The 14,511-nt window shown below is 35.8% G+C and overlaps 2 protein-coding genes across 2 annotated transcripts; both read right to left on the bottom strand.

Annotated features, from left to right (window-relative positions):
- Window positions 1-3,233: 3,233 nt before the first annotated feature.
- Window positions 3,234-4,166, bottom strand: LOC306639032 (olfactory receptor 5W2-like; the record flags this gene model as incomplete). Its single annotated transcript, XM_079102475.1, has 1 exon — window positions 3,234-4,166. The coding sequence occupies one exon, from the start codon at window positions 4,164-4,166 to the stop codon at window positions 3,234-3,236; it is 933 nt and encodes a 310-aa protein (XP_078958601.1).
- A 7,014-nt stretch (window positions 4,167-11,180) lies between these two features.
- Window positions 11,181-12,116, bottom strand: LOC306639022 (olfactory receptor 5W2-like; the record flags this gene model as incomplete). The annotated part of the gene is made up of 1 exon (XM_079102465.1): window positions 11,181-12,116. One exon carries the CDS (start codon window positions 12,114-12,116, stop codon window positions 11,181-11,183), a length of 936 nt encoding a protein of 311 aa, XP_078958591.1.
- Between the last annotated feature and the right edge of the window lie 2,395 nt (window positions 12,117-14,511).

Below are 14,511 nucleotides of genomic sequence, written 5' to 3' on the forward strand. Positions count from 1 at the left end.
CCCAGAAAACAAAACAGAGCAGAAACAGCATTTCTGGGTCCTCCCATAAATAGGCATTCAATATGATAGCTTAGTTTTGTACATTTAAGAAGCCATATAGAAGTGAATAACTCAATTTGTGTCCCTAAATTTCTGGATTCTTTCACTCTTTTTATGTGAAATTACTCCATTCTTTTGTATGTGGTGATAGTTCATTCACTTTCAATGTGCAACAGCATCTTAACGAATAAACACACCACACCATACATTATTAACCAAACAGCAAAAACTTCCACTGTGATCATTTTCATATAAGCTGTGGTTGTGTACTAAGAACTTAATCTATTGGGTATAAAATAAAAAATGGAATTTCGGGGTAATAAGACATGTGTATATTCAGTTATAAAAGATACGGCCAAATAGTTCTCCAGTTGAAAAAATTCTGACTCTTACTGCCTCTATTTAAAAACCCAGGTTGTTATATATCTGTGCAAATGCCTGAAATTAATATCATCAGTCATTTCCATTTTGTTATTTAATTGGGTAAGTCTATAGTACTGCAGATTTAATTTTTATTTATCTAAGGATTAGTATCCATATAACCACTTGAGTGATGTGCCTCTAAGTCTAAATGCAGAAGTGGAAGTGAGTTCAAAGAGACTGTTGAAAAATGCATCCTGATTTTCACAACTCACATTTGTCAGCTGATACCATTGGTATTGACCTTTTAGGCCACATTACCATGAGATACCATGTAGTTCTTTGGTACAAAGTTGAAATGTCCCATCATTTTTATTATTATTGTTTTTCTTTTTAAAATATTGCTAATAGCAGTGATAGGTTTAGCTGGCAGCAACACCATAAATACATTGAGGAAAAGAGGAATCCACTGGAAAGTGCCTCACAGATTATCTACCATAAATCCCCCCCCCCTTTTTTTTTTTTTTTTTTTTTTTGTTGACAGGGGACTAGTGTCTATTGAGGAAGAGTAACTTGCTAAATACCACAGTCACTGAGAGTTACCTAGTATGTCTAGCTCATAAAATGTTGAGGGAGGGAAAGAAGGGGGTGAAGAAAGGAGCCAGGGACAAGATGCCCCCAGTTACATACTTCCTTCAATTATGTTCTACTGCCTAGGGTTACCACCTACTAATCAATTCGAATTATTAATCTGTCAAATCTATCAATCCACTTATAGCATTGCAGTCCTACTCACTGCCTAAAAGTCATACTTCCGAATCTTTCTGCTTTGGGATGGTGCTTTCAAGATATGAGTTTTTCAGTAGGAACCTTCTAGATCCAAACCATAATAGCATTCATGTATTTTAGCTTGTACAGCTTTATCAGATAATTAAGAATATCATATAGTTTTGTGTCGTTCTTCATATATGACACAAAAGAAAAGAAAATCAAAGACAGGATAAAAATGTACAAATGATGGGTTCATAGACCCATCTCCTCAACTAGTTTCTTCCAGTATTGTGACATGATAAACTGCAGCAGAGTTCGATGGAGTAACTCAACATCAATGAACTACATAAATGATTTTTTATTTCCTTTTTAAATTAATTTTCATGCCTTCATTAATTGATTACCATAGAATGCACAGTTTTATTTACTTTCTTCCAATTCATAAAATATATATTCAAGGCACATACCATAAGGTCAGTTAATTTTAATTTGATGTCTAATAAGCTCTCAAAATGCTATCACATAAGTTGATTTTTTTTTTTTTTTTTTTTTTTGGTACCTGGGATTAAACATAGGGACACTTACCCACTGACTAACCTCTGAACTACATGCCTAGATTTTTTTTTTTTTTTTCACTTTGATACTGGATCTCCCTAACTTGCTGAGGACTTCACAAAGTTGCCGAGTCTGACCTCAAATTTGAGATTCTCCTGCCTCAGCCTCCCAAGTCACTGAGATTGCACTAGGTTGATTCTTTTGTTTATTTGTTTTGTCCATTTGTGTTTCAGTCACAGTGTAGTGCTAGAGGGACAGGAACGAAGCATGCTGTCCTTGAGCAAAGGATTTTGTGCCTCCTATGGGAGGTGACAGTTTAATGAACAGAGCGGTGGATGGATTGATGCCAGTAGGAGAAAGAATTTTTGAATCACGAGGGTGAACATGTAATCAGGGCTGAGAAAGGAAGAAGAGAACCCTGGTGTACGTGACTGAGTGGAGAAATTTAGCACAAGGGCGCTTCTCTTGGCAATTTTGTTTTCCTTTGATTAATTTATGCTTAATGGACACGGAATTGTCCGAATGTAAGGGTACAATGTGACATTGAGTCATACACTCATGATGTAACCAGAGCAATGATTATATCCAACACCTTAAACACATATGCCTTTTTTGTGGCTTAGCACTCAAAATCACCTTTTCCGTTTATTTTTAAGTATACAGTTATTTTAATGGACTATATTCACCCTAGAAGAACATTAGACCTCATGGTTACAAAGGAAATTCAAGAATTATAAAGAGAAAGAAAAGAAAATCAAAGACAGGATAAAAATGTACAAATGATTCAAATAGACACTTCTCAAAAAAATAAGAAAGACATAGAAATTGGCAACAAGTACATGAAAAACTGTTCAACATCACTAATCATCAGGGGATTACAGATGAAAACCTATTTCCCTTTATTCCTGACTTCTGGACTTCCTTATCTCTAAAGTTCTATGCTCCTGCCCACCTAAGCACTCTAACATCTAGAATCTTTTCTTCTCCCCATTGCCCATCCAGTGTACGTCTATTCATTGTTCTTTTTTGAAACTAAAGGTCCTCATTTCTTCTTTGCAGTTTAAATTTTAACATGCTGTTCTTGATGTTCCTTACCTTTTGACATCATGGAGTTATAAAGTTTCTTGTGAATTGTATATGCCTAATTAACCAATGTTTCAAATTTCCAATACATTATAGGATTCATTAACATACAAATTATTTCTTCATCCTAAAGAAACAATAATTTCTAGAAAAATAAAATTTGTGCATAAAACATACCCCAAATGACCAACCCTCTGTCACACTCACACAAAGGTCAGAAAGTTTTCTTTAGAAATAAAGAGTACCATATTTTTGGCATCCCACAGTGAAGGACAGAATATTTCATGAATGATAAAAAGTAGTATGTTGTGTCCTAGTGAAATATTTATTATAATAAAGTATGTGATAAAAATGTATATTATATTATAAAATTGGAGGAAATAATGAGTATATATTTGTGTGTGAATGTATATTTAAAGTATTCACTAAAACAAAATTTTATTTCTTAATTTTTGCAAGGCCTCTTTCACATCTTTGTTACGTAGGCTATAAATCAGAGGGTTCAACATAGGAATAAAAAGGGTATAAAACAGTGAAGTGATTTTGTCTTGATCTAGGGAGTAGGAAGAACTCGGCCGGAAATACATGAAAAGCATGGTGCCTTGGAAAATTGAAACAGCAGTTAGGTGGGAGGCGCAGGTGGAGAAAGCTTTGAGCCTCCCCTCAGCAGAGTGGATCTTTAAGACGGATGAGAGGATGTAGCAATAAGAGACCAGGACTCCGGAGATGGTACTCACTTCAATGAATCCAAAAATGGTAAATATCACTAACACATTGACCTGTGTATCTGAGCAAGATATTGATAGGACAGGAGGAATATCACAGAAGAAATGATTAATCTCATTAGACCCACAGAAACACAAGTGGAATGTCAAAGATGTGTGTATCAAAGCATCTGCCAGGCCCACCAGGTAAACCCCAGCCAGCAGCAGGGAGCACACCCTGCTGGACATGTCCACTGCATAGCTCAAGGGCCTGCTGATGGCTTTATACCGATCAAAGGCCATCACTGCCAACAGCATGCACTCAGCATCTATGAAGATACAGACAACAAGGAATTGCAGAGCACAACCAAGGAAAGGGATTGATTTGTTTTTGGATAAGAGGTCCACCAGCATCTTGGGCCCAACTGCAGTGGAGTAGCAGAGGTCAGAGAAGGAGAGGTGGCTGAGGAAGAAGTACATCGGAGTGTGAAGCTGGGAGTCTGCTCTGATTAAAATGATCATTCCAAGATTTGTGAGGAGATTAATGAGGTAAACAACCAGAAACACAGAGAATAGAAAAACTTTCATTTCAGGGTTATCCGTGATTCCCAAGAGAAGGAATTCAGTTAATGATGAACAGTTTCCAGTGTCCATTCTTCTTCCTTCTTTTACTTCACTGTTAGAAAATTAATCAGGTTAAGATTTGATGTTTTCTGACTAGGCAAAATATATCATCTATAAAGCAGAATGTAATTTCTTTCTGTAAATTATTTAAATGGGCATTCTTTAAATGTCCCAAATATTTAAAATTATCACTTAAAAATAAATTAATTTTTTTATTATGGGTAATTCCTGAGATATGTTACTCTCTGGGCATCTATCATTCATTCTTAGGCAGTGGATAATAAACTTACATGGTTTTAGGTATAAAATAATATAAAGGAAATACAAAATGTAGAGACAGAAACCATAAGATAAAAGACTATCCAATACTGTGACAAAGAGTTTGACATTTATTATGTGTTCAAGAAATGGTATTGATTTTATTCCTAATAATGATATTGCATAAAGTTATTAAAATCAATATGATAATTTTTGGTGCTTTTAGTGTTTTCTATTAAAAAAACACATTTTATAGCACTAGTCTATTACACATCATCACTGATTTGCCAAGATTCTATAAATACTTTGTACAACTGACCTGGTTCCAAAGGAAAAACCCCTTGAAAAACAGAAGACTAGTGATGAGAAGTAAGAGCAACAGAACACAATACAACACTTGCTTTGTCTTATTTTGCTTTTATTTGAGTTTTTCTCAAATGAAAATAGAAAAAAATTTGTAAATAGTTTAGAGTCAGGCTTCAGTTTCTTGTTTTCAGCATGCATTTATGTGTGTACGTGATGGAGTGTCTGTGTCCTCCTGCTCATATATGAAAACTGTAATGTGAGCACTCATCTATTATTTCTTCTAGACCTCAGTAACATGGCACATGATCCACTTGGGCTTGAATTTACATATATTGGCAATGTGTTACCTCTATTACTATTTGATTAAGCTAGGGTGGATTTTAAATTAACCACATCACTTGCAGACTGATTTTAAAAGGAATAGGTTACTAATGAATTTTGATTAAAGCAAATAAACAAGTAACACATTTACTATCCTTATGCAAATGACAGATGAATCTAGTGGAGTTAACACAGCTCTAACATGAAAATATCCAATGATATTTCCATTAGATTGAAGAATATATTTAACTGAATAAACAGGAATATAATCATTCCTTGAAACATTTCTCAAACCTTGATTTCTGATTTTTCCAAACAGGCAAGGATTTCTTTTTCCTCTAGTCTTCAAGCAGACATTCAGAAACTTACCTGAATGAGAAAGTCTTTCTAAAGTCCTTTTCTCTGGTACCTGAAAACTCAAGATCTCATTATATTTTAATCTTGTGACTGTGGGTGCTTGCATCTCTTAAGCATCTGTCCTTGCTCTTTTGTGTTACTGAAACAAGATTAATTAGATCCCTGGCTCAGTATCTTCCCCTGGGATTATTTAACAAATTTAGCAGACGCTGAAGCCTCTCACAAATTGATCAGTGTCAGAAACTAATCAGAATTTATTTAGCAATATGCTCCATGACAATCAAGATCACACCCTTTTCTAGTAAAGCCAGATAGTTTTGTCTTGAAATGTATCCTCTACTTAACGATGTTCATGTCCTTTTCACTGGCCATCCTGCTCCTTCCATTTTTTTGAAATAGTCTCCTTCACATCCCATTTATAAATGTGCTGTTTTTTCATTAGTGTTTGAAATCTCTCTCAAATTCCATACCAACCACTCCCAAGTCAATTATTTTACGACTGTGCAAACTGCACCGTGCCTAGGATGCTCTCTTGTATTTATCTGATCATATATGAGGTCACTGCATTCTCACAATCCCTAGTAGAGATCCACATAAGTAATGGACCAGTAAAGATGTGTTATTAAATATATTCTGGCTATTAGACTGGTGGATATTCAACAAAGAGGAGAAATAAGGAACCTTTGAGATCTGTTTCTACTACTGTAGTTCATATGATTTTTTTTTTTTTAAATATGCTTTCATGAGACTTTCAAGTTCATCAAGTTCTAGTCTTTTCTGGAGTAATGTGTGTGTAATAATATTTAACGTAAGTTCTAGGATCATTGGGAGATCCTGGAGTGTGAATTTTGTCTGTACCTGCCTGTCTTCCCTGTAGATACCAATATAATGTTGTACCTTCTCTCAGAACTGGTTTACCATCTTGGTCTCTGACTCTGATTTTATTGAACTCTTTCTGGGACAAAGAGGTAAATCCTGCCTTTAGATTTTTCTGACTCTAAAAATATCTCTACTTGACCTCCTGTGAATGGGCTCTTTAAGCAAATTTTCACTCAGCAATGGACTTGTGAGGGCGAAACTTGTGAATTTAAATGTAGGTCATTGTGAATATCTTATGAAAAGGAATGTGCTTTTACACATTATTTAGCTTATCTACATATTAGCATGTATTTGAAATATTTCTTTATGTTTCCCTAACAACCTCATTATACAGAAAGAAATTATGAGGTCTGGAAGTAATCAGGAAACTTCTGGAATCCCATAGGTGCCATGTTTGTCTCAGTTCAAAACTTCTGTTTTCAATAGATTTACAACTACAGTTCAGTGGGGTAAAACATTTCCGTCTTTGAAAAAAAAAATGTCCATTGGCTTCTATCATGAAATATTTAGTGTATTTTGTTACATTCATAAAATTAGGAATCTATAGTCTTAGAATCCTTAGACAATGAATAATAGGTCCTATAAGTCCCAACTGTATACCAAAGCAAGATTCCAACAAAGATGAGTACAGAATGGAGCAATAAGAAATGTTGCCAGATTGAAACATAATTTTTTCATTCATTTTTATCTGGACACTTCAATTTGTTTTACATTGGTTTGCAAATGTCTGCATATCACACAATCGCCAGAAACACATAGAAATAAAATAAAATAGCATTGCTGAGACTGTGCACCACAGCAGTCTTGAAGTAAATGCTCTGCATTGTCCATGTTCTAAGGGTTGTTTTGTAACATGTGAATCACTTCAGGATGCAGAGATTTCTGTGTTCATTAAATCCTACTATTGAATGTAACATCTAGTAACATATATCCTTAAATTTAATGCAATTCACTTATTTATTTTCCTAAACCAGTAAATGAAAATATTGAATATTTAAAACTTTTATGACAAATGATAGGCATAAATCCATGTATATACTCAAAGAAAACTGGTGATTCCATTCTCTTCTCAAACTTTACCTGAGACTAGGTAGACTGGGGATAGATATTTTTTTCAGAATTACTTTAAAGCTAGATATCTGTGTTTAAAAATCATTGAAATATTCTTATTTAGGGGGAAAGTTTTCATGAGTGAAAAACTTCAATGACTTTTCATGTTTCACTGTCATTTGTTGGGTGATGGCCAAAACAAACGTACTAAATCTACTGCTGTGAAAGATGTGTCCAAAACACCAGAAATCAAGTAATTGTAACAACTTGTCCCCGATTAAACTGAGAACACTGGTGCATCTGCATTACCGAAGAGTTTCATTCACTACCATTACCTACTTCTCTTATATGTACTCACAATATGAGAATTATCCTGTTTCAAAGTACTTTTCCCATCAGAAAACTCCCTGTCTTCAAGATGACATCTCTCTTTTGGTTACTTTCTTTAAGTTAGGACCTAAATTTTACTTCCTGAACATGACTGACACTGCAGACCATTAAGTCTAAATCCTCTCCACATGCTTCCATGACAACTGAGACTAGAGACTGCATTATTATTCAGGTTGAATAATTAATTTTCTAAAGGGATTTGTATTTTATTTTGTCTGGTAACTCATAAAGCATGGGAGAAAATTGCTTATTTGGAACTTAAGAAGTCAGAGGTAATCAAGTGAGAAGCAGTCTTCAGCTAAAGAACCTCCTTTGTGTCATTGATGCCCTTAATGTAATAATGCCATGTAGGAAAATACCTGCTTATAAACTCCATCCTTCAGAAACTAGTTTTATAGCCTTAAGTTATAGACAGTGATAAATAAGGTTAGTGCATGATACTACTCCCACCAGAATAAGGTTCATCAATCTTTCTTTTTGTGGGAAACAATAGTAAAAGTACTGAGGGTAAGAATAAGATGTATTTGTTTTATTTAGAAGAGAGAAATCTTATAAGAAAAAGGATAGCTAGTCCTTGAAATAAAATTATATACTGAAGTTCTTCCATTCTTCTCTCACCCCCACCCCCATTATATATCATCATCAACTATCTGGGAAATACATAGAGGGAAATGAGAGGGGGTGGGGGTATGAAATATGGTGGAATGAGACAGATATCATTACCCTATGTACATGTATGATTACATGAATAGTATGAATCTACATCATGCATAACCATAGAAATGAAAAGATGTGTCCCATTTGTGTACAATGAATCAAAATGCAGTCTGTAAAATTAAAAAAAAAATAAAATGCACTGCATTTGAAATAAAATATATACTGTTTTTTCAAAAAGGTGGTTTCTATGGATAGTTATTGATAGGCCCAAATGTGTGTGTGTGTGTGTGTGTGTGTGTGTGTTTGTATATGTGTGTGTGGGTGGGTGGGGAATACTTCGTAAACACCATCTTGCAGCTTCCCAAAGAAATAGGCCCATCTATATGTCCACTACACACTTTCAGTAACTGAGTCCTCTGACTGTTTCACTTCTTCACCTGCAACTTACAGGAGAGGTTTGGGATTTAAATTGTAACCATCAGGTAGGGTATAAACTTTTCCCTGACAACTAATAAGGTCACATTTCTACTTCTATGGAGTCTCTTACAATCAGAAGGCAAAATAGAAGGCCAGTTAGTTAATGAGTTCAGCTTAATGGTAGCAGGGGTCCAGCTTAATGTACTGGGGCATAGAAACTCCTGCTACCTAGCTGGCATCCTTGCCACTGCCCTTTCAAGTCAAATTTCTGAGAAATAGAAAGACACCATTTTGTGTGAATATGCATCCACATATTCTGTTAGTTTTTGTTTTAATCTTCACCAACATAGAAGCAAATATAGGCATTGACAAAATCTCATTAATTTAGACAGAGAATGTGGCAGTAGGAATACGAAGTTATTAGTTAAGACTCTCTTTTAACCGCAAGGAAACTGAGATCCAAAAGGAAAAGTGATCTGTGAAAGGTCACACTTCTTATAAATTGAGAGATGAGATACAGATTCAATTTATTGTCATTACTTCTTTATAGAGTGTAGTTTGTAGTTTCTATAGGGCATTTATCAGTTGAGTTGGCTTCTTCTGAAGGAGACACAGTATTTAGCTAGCATTACCATTTCCTTGTTTCCATAACTTTTGTTAATCATCTTTTCCAAAAGATAATTTATATGTATATGTACAGATGTTAGTATGTATTATATAAATAGTATATAATGCACACTAACCTGTCATCCCTGGCTATGCTTATTTGGGATGCAGGTATCTAGTCAGAACAGGTGCTACAATAATAGAATTGACAGAAAATGTTGTCTTATTGCATGTGGGCATTGATGATATAGGACTTTGACAATAATCTTTGCCACCAATTGATATTGGGTGTGAGAAGAATTATGAGAAGAATATGCATTAGATAAAAAGTGAAAATAACAGGATAGAATTAGGGTAGGTTAAAGTTTTTGATAATAGCTTTTACTAATTTTATATACAAAATCAATAAAGAAATCTTGTCATCTGCATAAGCCTATATTTGAATAATGAATTTTCTAAAAATTGTTTCCAGTAAATTATGATAGGTCTTTTTTTTATTATTATTTTTATTTAGCTTTTAATTTTTTACAGACTGCATTTTGATTCATTGTACACAAATGACGTATATCATTTCATTTCTATGGTTGTACACAATGTAGATTCATAGGCTTTTTACTTTCACTAATCTGGGCAAAAAGATCACACAAATTTTGCAAATCAGTCTATTCTATTTATAAATAAACTTATATTTAAGTTTCAAGTCCTTTAGTAGATAATACTTTTCTTTTTAATTCAGACATTAAACTTTTATCTGTTTATGAAATTCAATATGTAAATCAAATATAAATTTAAACAGTTTGCAATAGTCACATGAACAGTAATGTGCTAGCTAGATGGCACTCCTCACCAAAATAAGATTTTTTTCTCTTTCTCTACCTCCCTGTCTCCCTCCTTCTCTCTTTCTTTCTCCTTTCCTTTTCCTTTCTTCCTTCTTTCCTTCCTTCCTTTGCTCAGGTGGTAGGCTGGGGCAGGATGAAGAGATAAAAGCACAGTCCTTAATCTCAGAGCTCATAACTCCACACTGGAGCATTGAACCAGGGCTGAGAAGGCGGAAAGAGCAGGGGCAATCATTCTGGAGGAAGCGATAATTATAATTCCAGTGCCCTGAGACACATCACCAGGGCTCTTCAGCTGCTCGCTGTAAACTAATCTGGTTGGGTTTCTTTACTTTCCAGCTGCAATAGACACATTCTCCTCTGAGATTTTTTAATTGTAAATGCCCTGATACAGTCCTTACCTCTCTCAAGCATGCGATTAGATTTTAACTGAAGAGCTCCATCCCAGAAAGATTTTCCCCTGCACATATAATTTAGACATTTTTCTCTGAATTATAGTCCAAATCCTTTTTTTGTGTGTCTGTTTCAGGATTGATTTTAGTTTTAACATCAATTATTTAATCTGGATGTTCTGTTTCCAATAAATATAAAATTTACTACAAGGACTACTGGAGTTAGGATGGAATGCCAGGCACTTAGATTTACAAAAAGACAATTAGTAAACCCTCATTAAATCTCAGTATAATTAATATTGAATCAAAGAAGAAACAGATACAATTTTTACACTATTGAAAGGACCAGGAAAATTTTGCAAGAGAATGAATACCATATATTTATTCAAGAAAAATGATAAAGCATGACTCATTTGGAAGACTGCAACAGTTTTCTTATGTTTAGACTCGAGTACAAATAATTATATGGTCAAATTAAACTATGGGACATAACTTTGTTTCTTGTGCATCATGCAAATATAATTTTACAAAAACAATAACCACTGTACATGCATGCATAGGTACACAGAACGACATTACTTAAAACCAACTTTATTTTTCAGTTTCTCCAGGGCTCCTTTAACATCTTTGTTGCGGAGGCTATAAATCAGAGGGTTTAGCATGGGAATCACAAGGATGTAAAACAGTGAGCTCATTTTATCTTGATCCAGAGAGTAGGAAGAACTAGGCCGGAAATACATGAAAAGCATGGTGCCTTGGAATATTGCCACTGTAGTTAGGTGGGAGGCACAGGTGGAGAAAGCTTTGCGTCTCCCCTCAGCAGAGCGGATCTTTAAGACGGATGAGATGATGTAGCAGTAAGAGACCAGGACTCCAGAGATGGTACTCACTTCAATGAATCCAAAAATAGTGAATAATACCAGCTCATTGACTTGTGTGTCAGAACAAGAAAGGAGTAAAAGTGGAGGTAAATCACAGAAGAAATGATTAATCTTGTTAGATCCACAGAAACTTAAGCGGAATGCCAATATTGTATGTATCAAACCATCTGCTGTTCCCACCAGGTAAACACCCACTAGCAGCTGGGAGCACACCCTGCTGGAGATGTCCACTGCATAGCCCAAGGGGTCGCTGATGGCCTTGTACCTATCAAAGGGCATCACTGCCAGCAGCATGCACTCAGTATCTATGAAGATACAGACAACAAGGAATTTCAGAGCACAACCAAGGAAAGGGATTGATTTGTTTTTGGATAAGAAGTCCACCTGCATCCTGGGCCCGACTGCAGTGGAGTAGCAGAGGTCAGAGAAGGAGAGGTGGCTGAGGAAGAAGTACATTGGAGTGTGAAGCTGGGAGTCTGCTCTGATTAAAATGATCATTCCAAGATTTTTGAGGAGGTTAATGAGGTTAACAACCAGAAACCCAGAGAACAGAAAAACTTTCATTTCAGGGTTATCGGTGATTCCCAAGAGAAGGAATTCAGTTAATGATGAACAGTTTCCCTTGTCCATTCTTCTTAGTAAATAGTTAAGAAAATCATCAAAGCTGTGAAAGGTTAGGGTTTGATTTTTTTCTGAACAGTAAAAATAAAAGCTTATCTGTAAAGTTTCTGTAAATTGTTTATATCCAAGATATAGGTTAATTTTAAAAATACATTATAATATTAAAAAAATATAATGTAGGAACTTTATGAGCTTTGATTCTAACTTTATATAGAACCTGGATGTGCAACTTGTCTGTTCCTCTATCACCCATTCCCAGACGACGGAAGCCTCCAGCCAGATGCTAGAAGAGTGAACATTTTATGTCCCTAACCTGTAGTCTGTCACTCACCATCACTGGTTTACCAGGCTTTTATTTCTTCTGTGTATGTTCCTTCTGATTCCAAAGGAAATAGTCTTTGAAAAGTCAAAGACAAGTTATAAAAGGAACTGGTAAGGATGGACTACAACCAATCACTTGCTCGCTCCTGATTTTTAAATTGATGTTTTCATTAAAATGAAAGTGTGATGATGGACAGTCAATGTTTTGCAGTTGTCTAAGTTTCAGTTTCTTTTGGTCAGGTATGATCGATGTCTGGTTATGGTGTGTTAGGTGACGGTGTGTCTGTGTGTATCTACTTGTTGATGTATGAAAACTGGAAAGTGAGTGGTCATCTTTACTCCTTTAAATTTTATGGTATGTGATCCATATGGACTCCAATTTACACGAATTGGTTTGTAATAGGTCACTTCTATTATTATTTTAATACAATGAAAACAAATCTTTAATTTACATGTACTACATCACTTGAAGAGGGATTTTAAAAAATAGAAGGTTTACTTGTGAATCTTGATTAAAATACAAATAGATAAATCCTTTACAATTCTACAAATGAGAAATAGAGTGAATCCAGTTCACTCAGGTTAACAAAAAAAAAAAAAAAAAAAAAAAATCATTGGCCACAAGACCGCACGGTGTGATTCACTGAGCAAGCAATCATTCACCTATACATTTTACAATACTTGATCTCTGTTTTCTCCGAAGAAGGTCAGAATTTATTTTTCCTCTGTCCTTCAAACAACCATTCAGAAACCTACCTGAGATGAGCATGTCTTTCTGTCCTTCTCTCTGGCACCTGAGCAATAGGATTACGTTTATTTCCTCCCAATGTCTGTTGGGACTTATATCTTCTAGACCTCTGCCTTCAGTCTTTTGTGTTATTTAAACATGATTAATTAGTTTCCTGGCTCAGTATTTTCCCCTGAGAATACTGCAACAAATTTAGCAAACAACATGCTTCACAGCAATCGTGAGTCACCTTCTTCTGGTGAAATCTGACATCTAATAAACTGAAATACATAGTTTGCCTCACATGCTGGAATACAGACTCCACCCCCAGGTCCTTTCCATTGCTCATCCTGAAGTAGTCTCCTTCCCACACCATTTGGAAACATGCTAATCTCACACACTGCTTTGTCAGTAATCACTATGCTTCCCCTCAGATCCATGCCACACACCCTTGTGTCAATTATTTTATGGCTGTGAGTTCTCCACTACACCTAGTATGCTCTGTGTGAGTTTTTCACTGGTGTGTCTTTACATTCCCAGAATCACTAGCACACAGGTTTCTGTGAGTAATGAATCCGGAAGATGCATTCTTAAACATATTCTATTAAGACTATTAGACTGATGGATATTCAATGATGAGTAGAAATAAACAAATTTTGAGGTCTGTTTCTACTAACACAGTTCATATGTACAATTGATGCTTCTTTTTTAAAAACGTGTTTGGCAAAAAAAAAAAAAAAAATCAAACGAAGCTGACATGGTGACATAATGATCTGTAGCCTCGTTGACTAGGGAGGCTGAGGCAGGAGGCTCACAACTTCCAGGCTAGCCTGAGCTACTTAGCACGACCCTTAGCAACCTGGTTAAGACCATGTCTTAAAAATAAAATAGAGGCTTTTATTGGTCCTGTGACTGGGATGGGCTCTTCTATAGCCACTTAGGCAAGTGGAATCCCACCTGTTGCCCCAGACGCCTGGACACTGGTCTCACCTTCCATTTGCCCAGATGCTCAGTTCCACAGCCACCACCAGCCTTCAGATTGGAGCCCTATGAAATAGGCACTAGGGGTATAATCAAGATGGCAGTCTAGAGGGAGGCTGGTTCCTTGTTGCTCCGCAACGCTGGATTCAAGCAGAGGATATCTGTTTCTCGGTAAGGCAGTTTTTGCTGCTTATCGATCCCCTGCTCTTTACCCCATTTGTCTGCTGTGATCACCTGCAATCTGCCAGCATATTGACGCCTTTTTTGAGAGCAGAATGCTTACTGTCAGGCGTCTATCATCCGCCATTTGCTGCCTCTCCATCTCTGCCTGTCCATCGCCTGCCTTACCCCTATCCATCACCCAATGCTCCAGGT

This window comes from Sciurus vulgaris, assembly GCF_902686455.1.
Source record: "Sciurus vulgaris genome assembly, chromosome: 11".
NCBI classification, from domain to species: domain Eukaryota; kingdom Metazoa; phylum Chordata; class Mammalia; order Rodentia; family Sciuridae; genus Sciurus; species Sciurus vulgaris.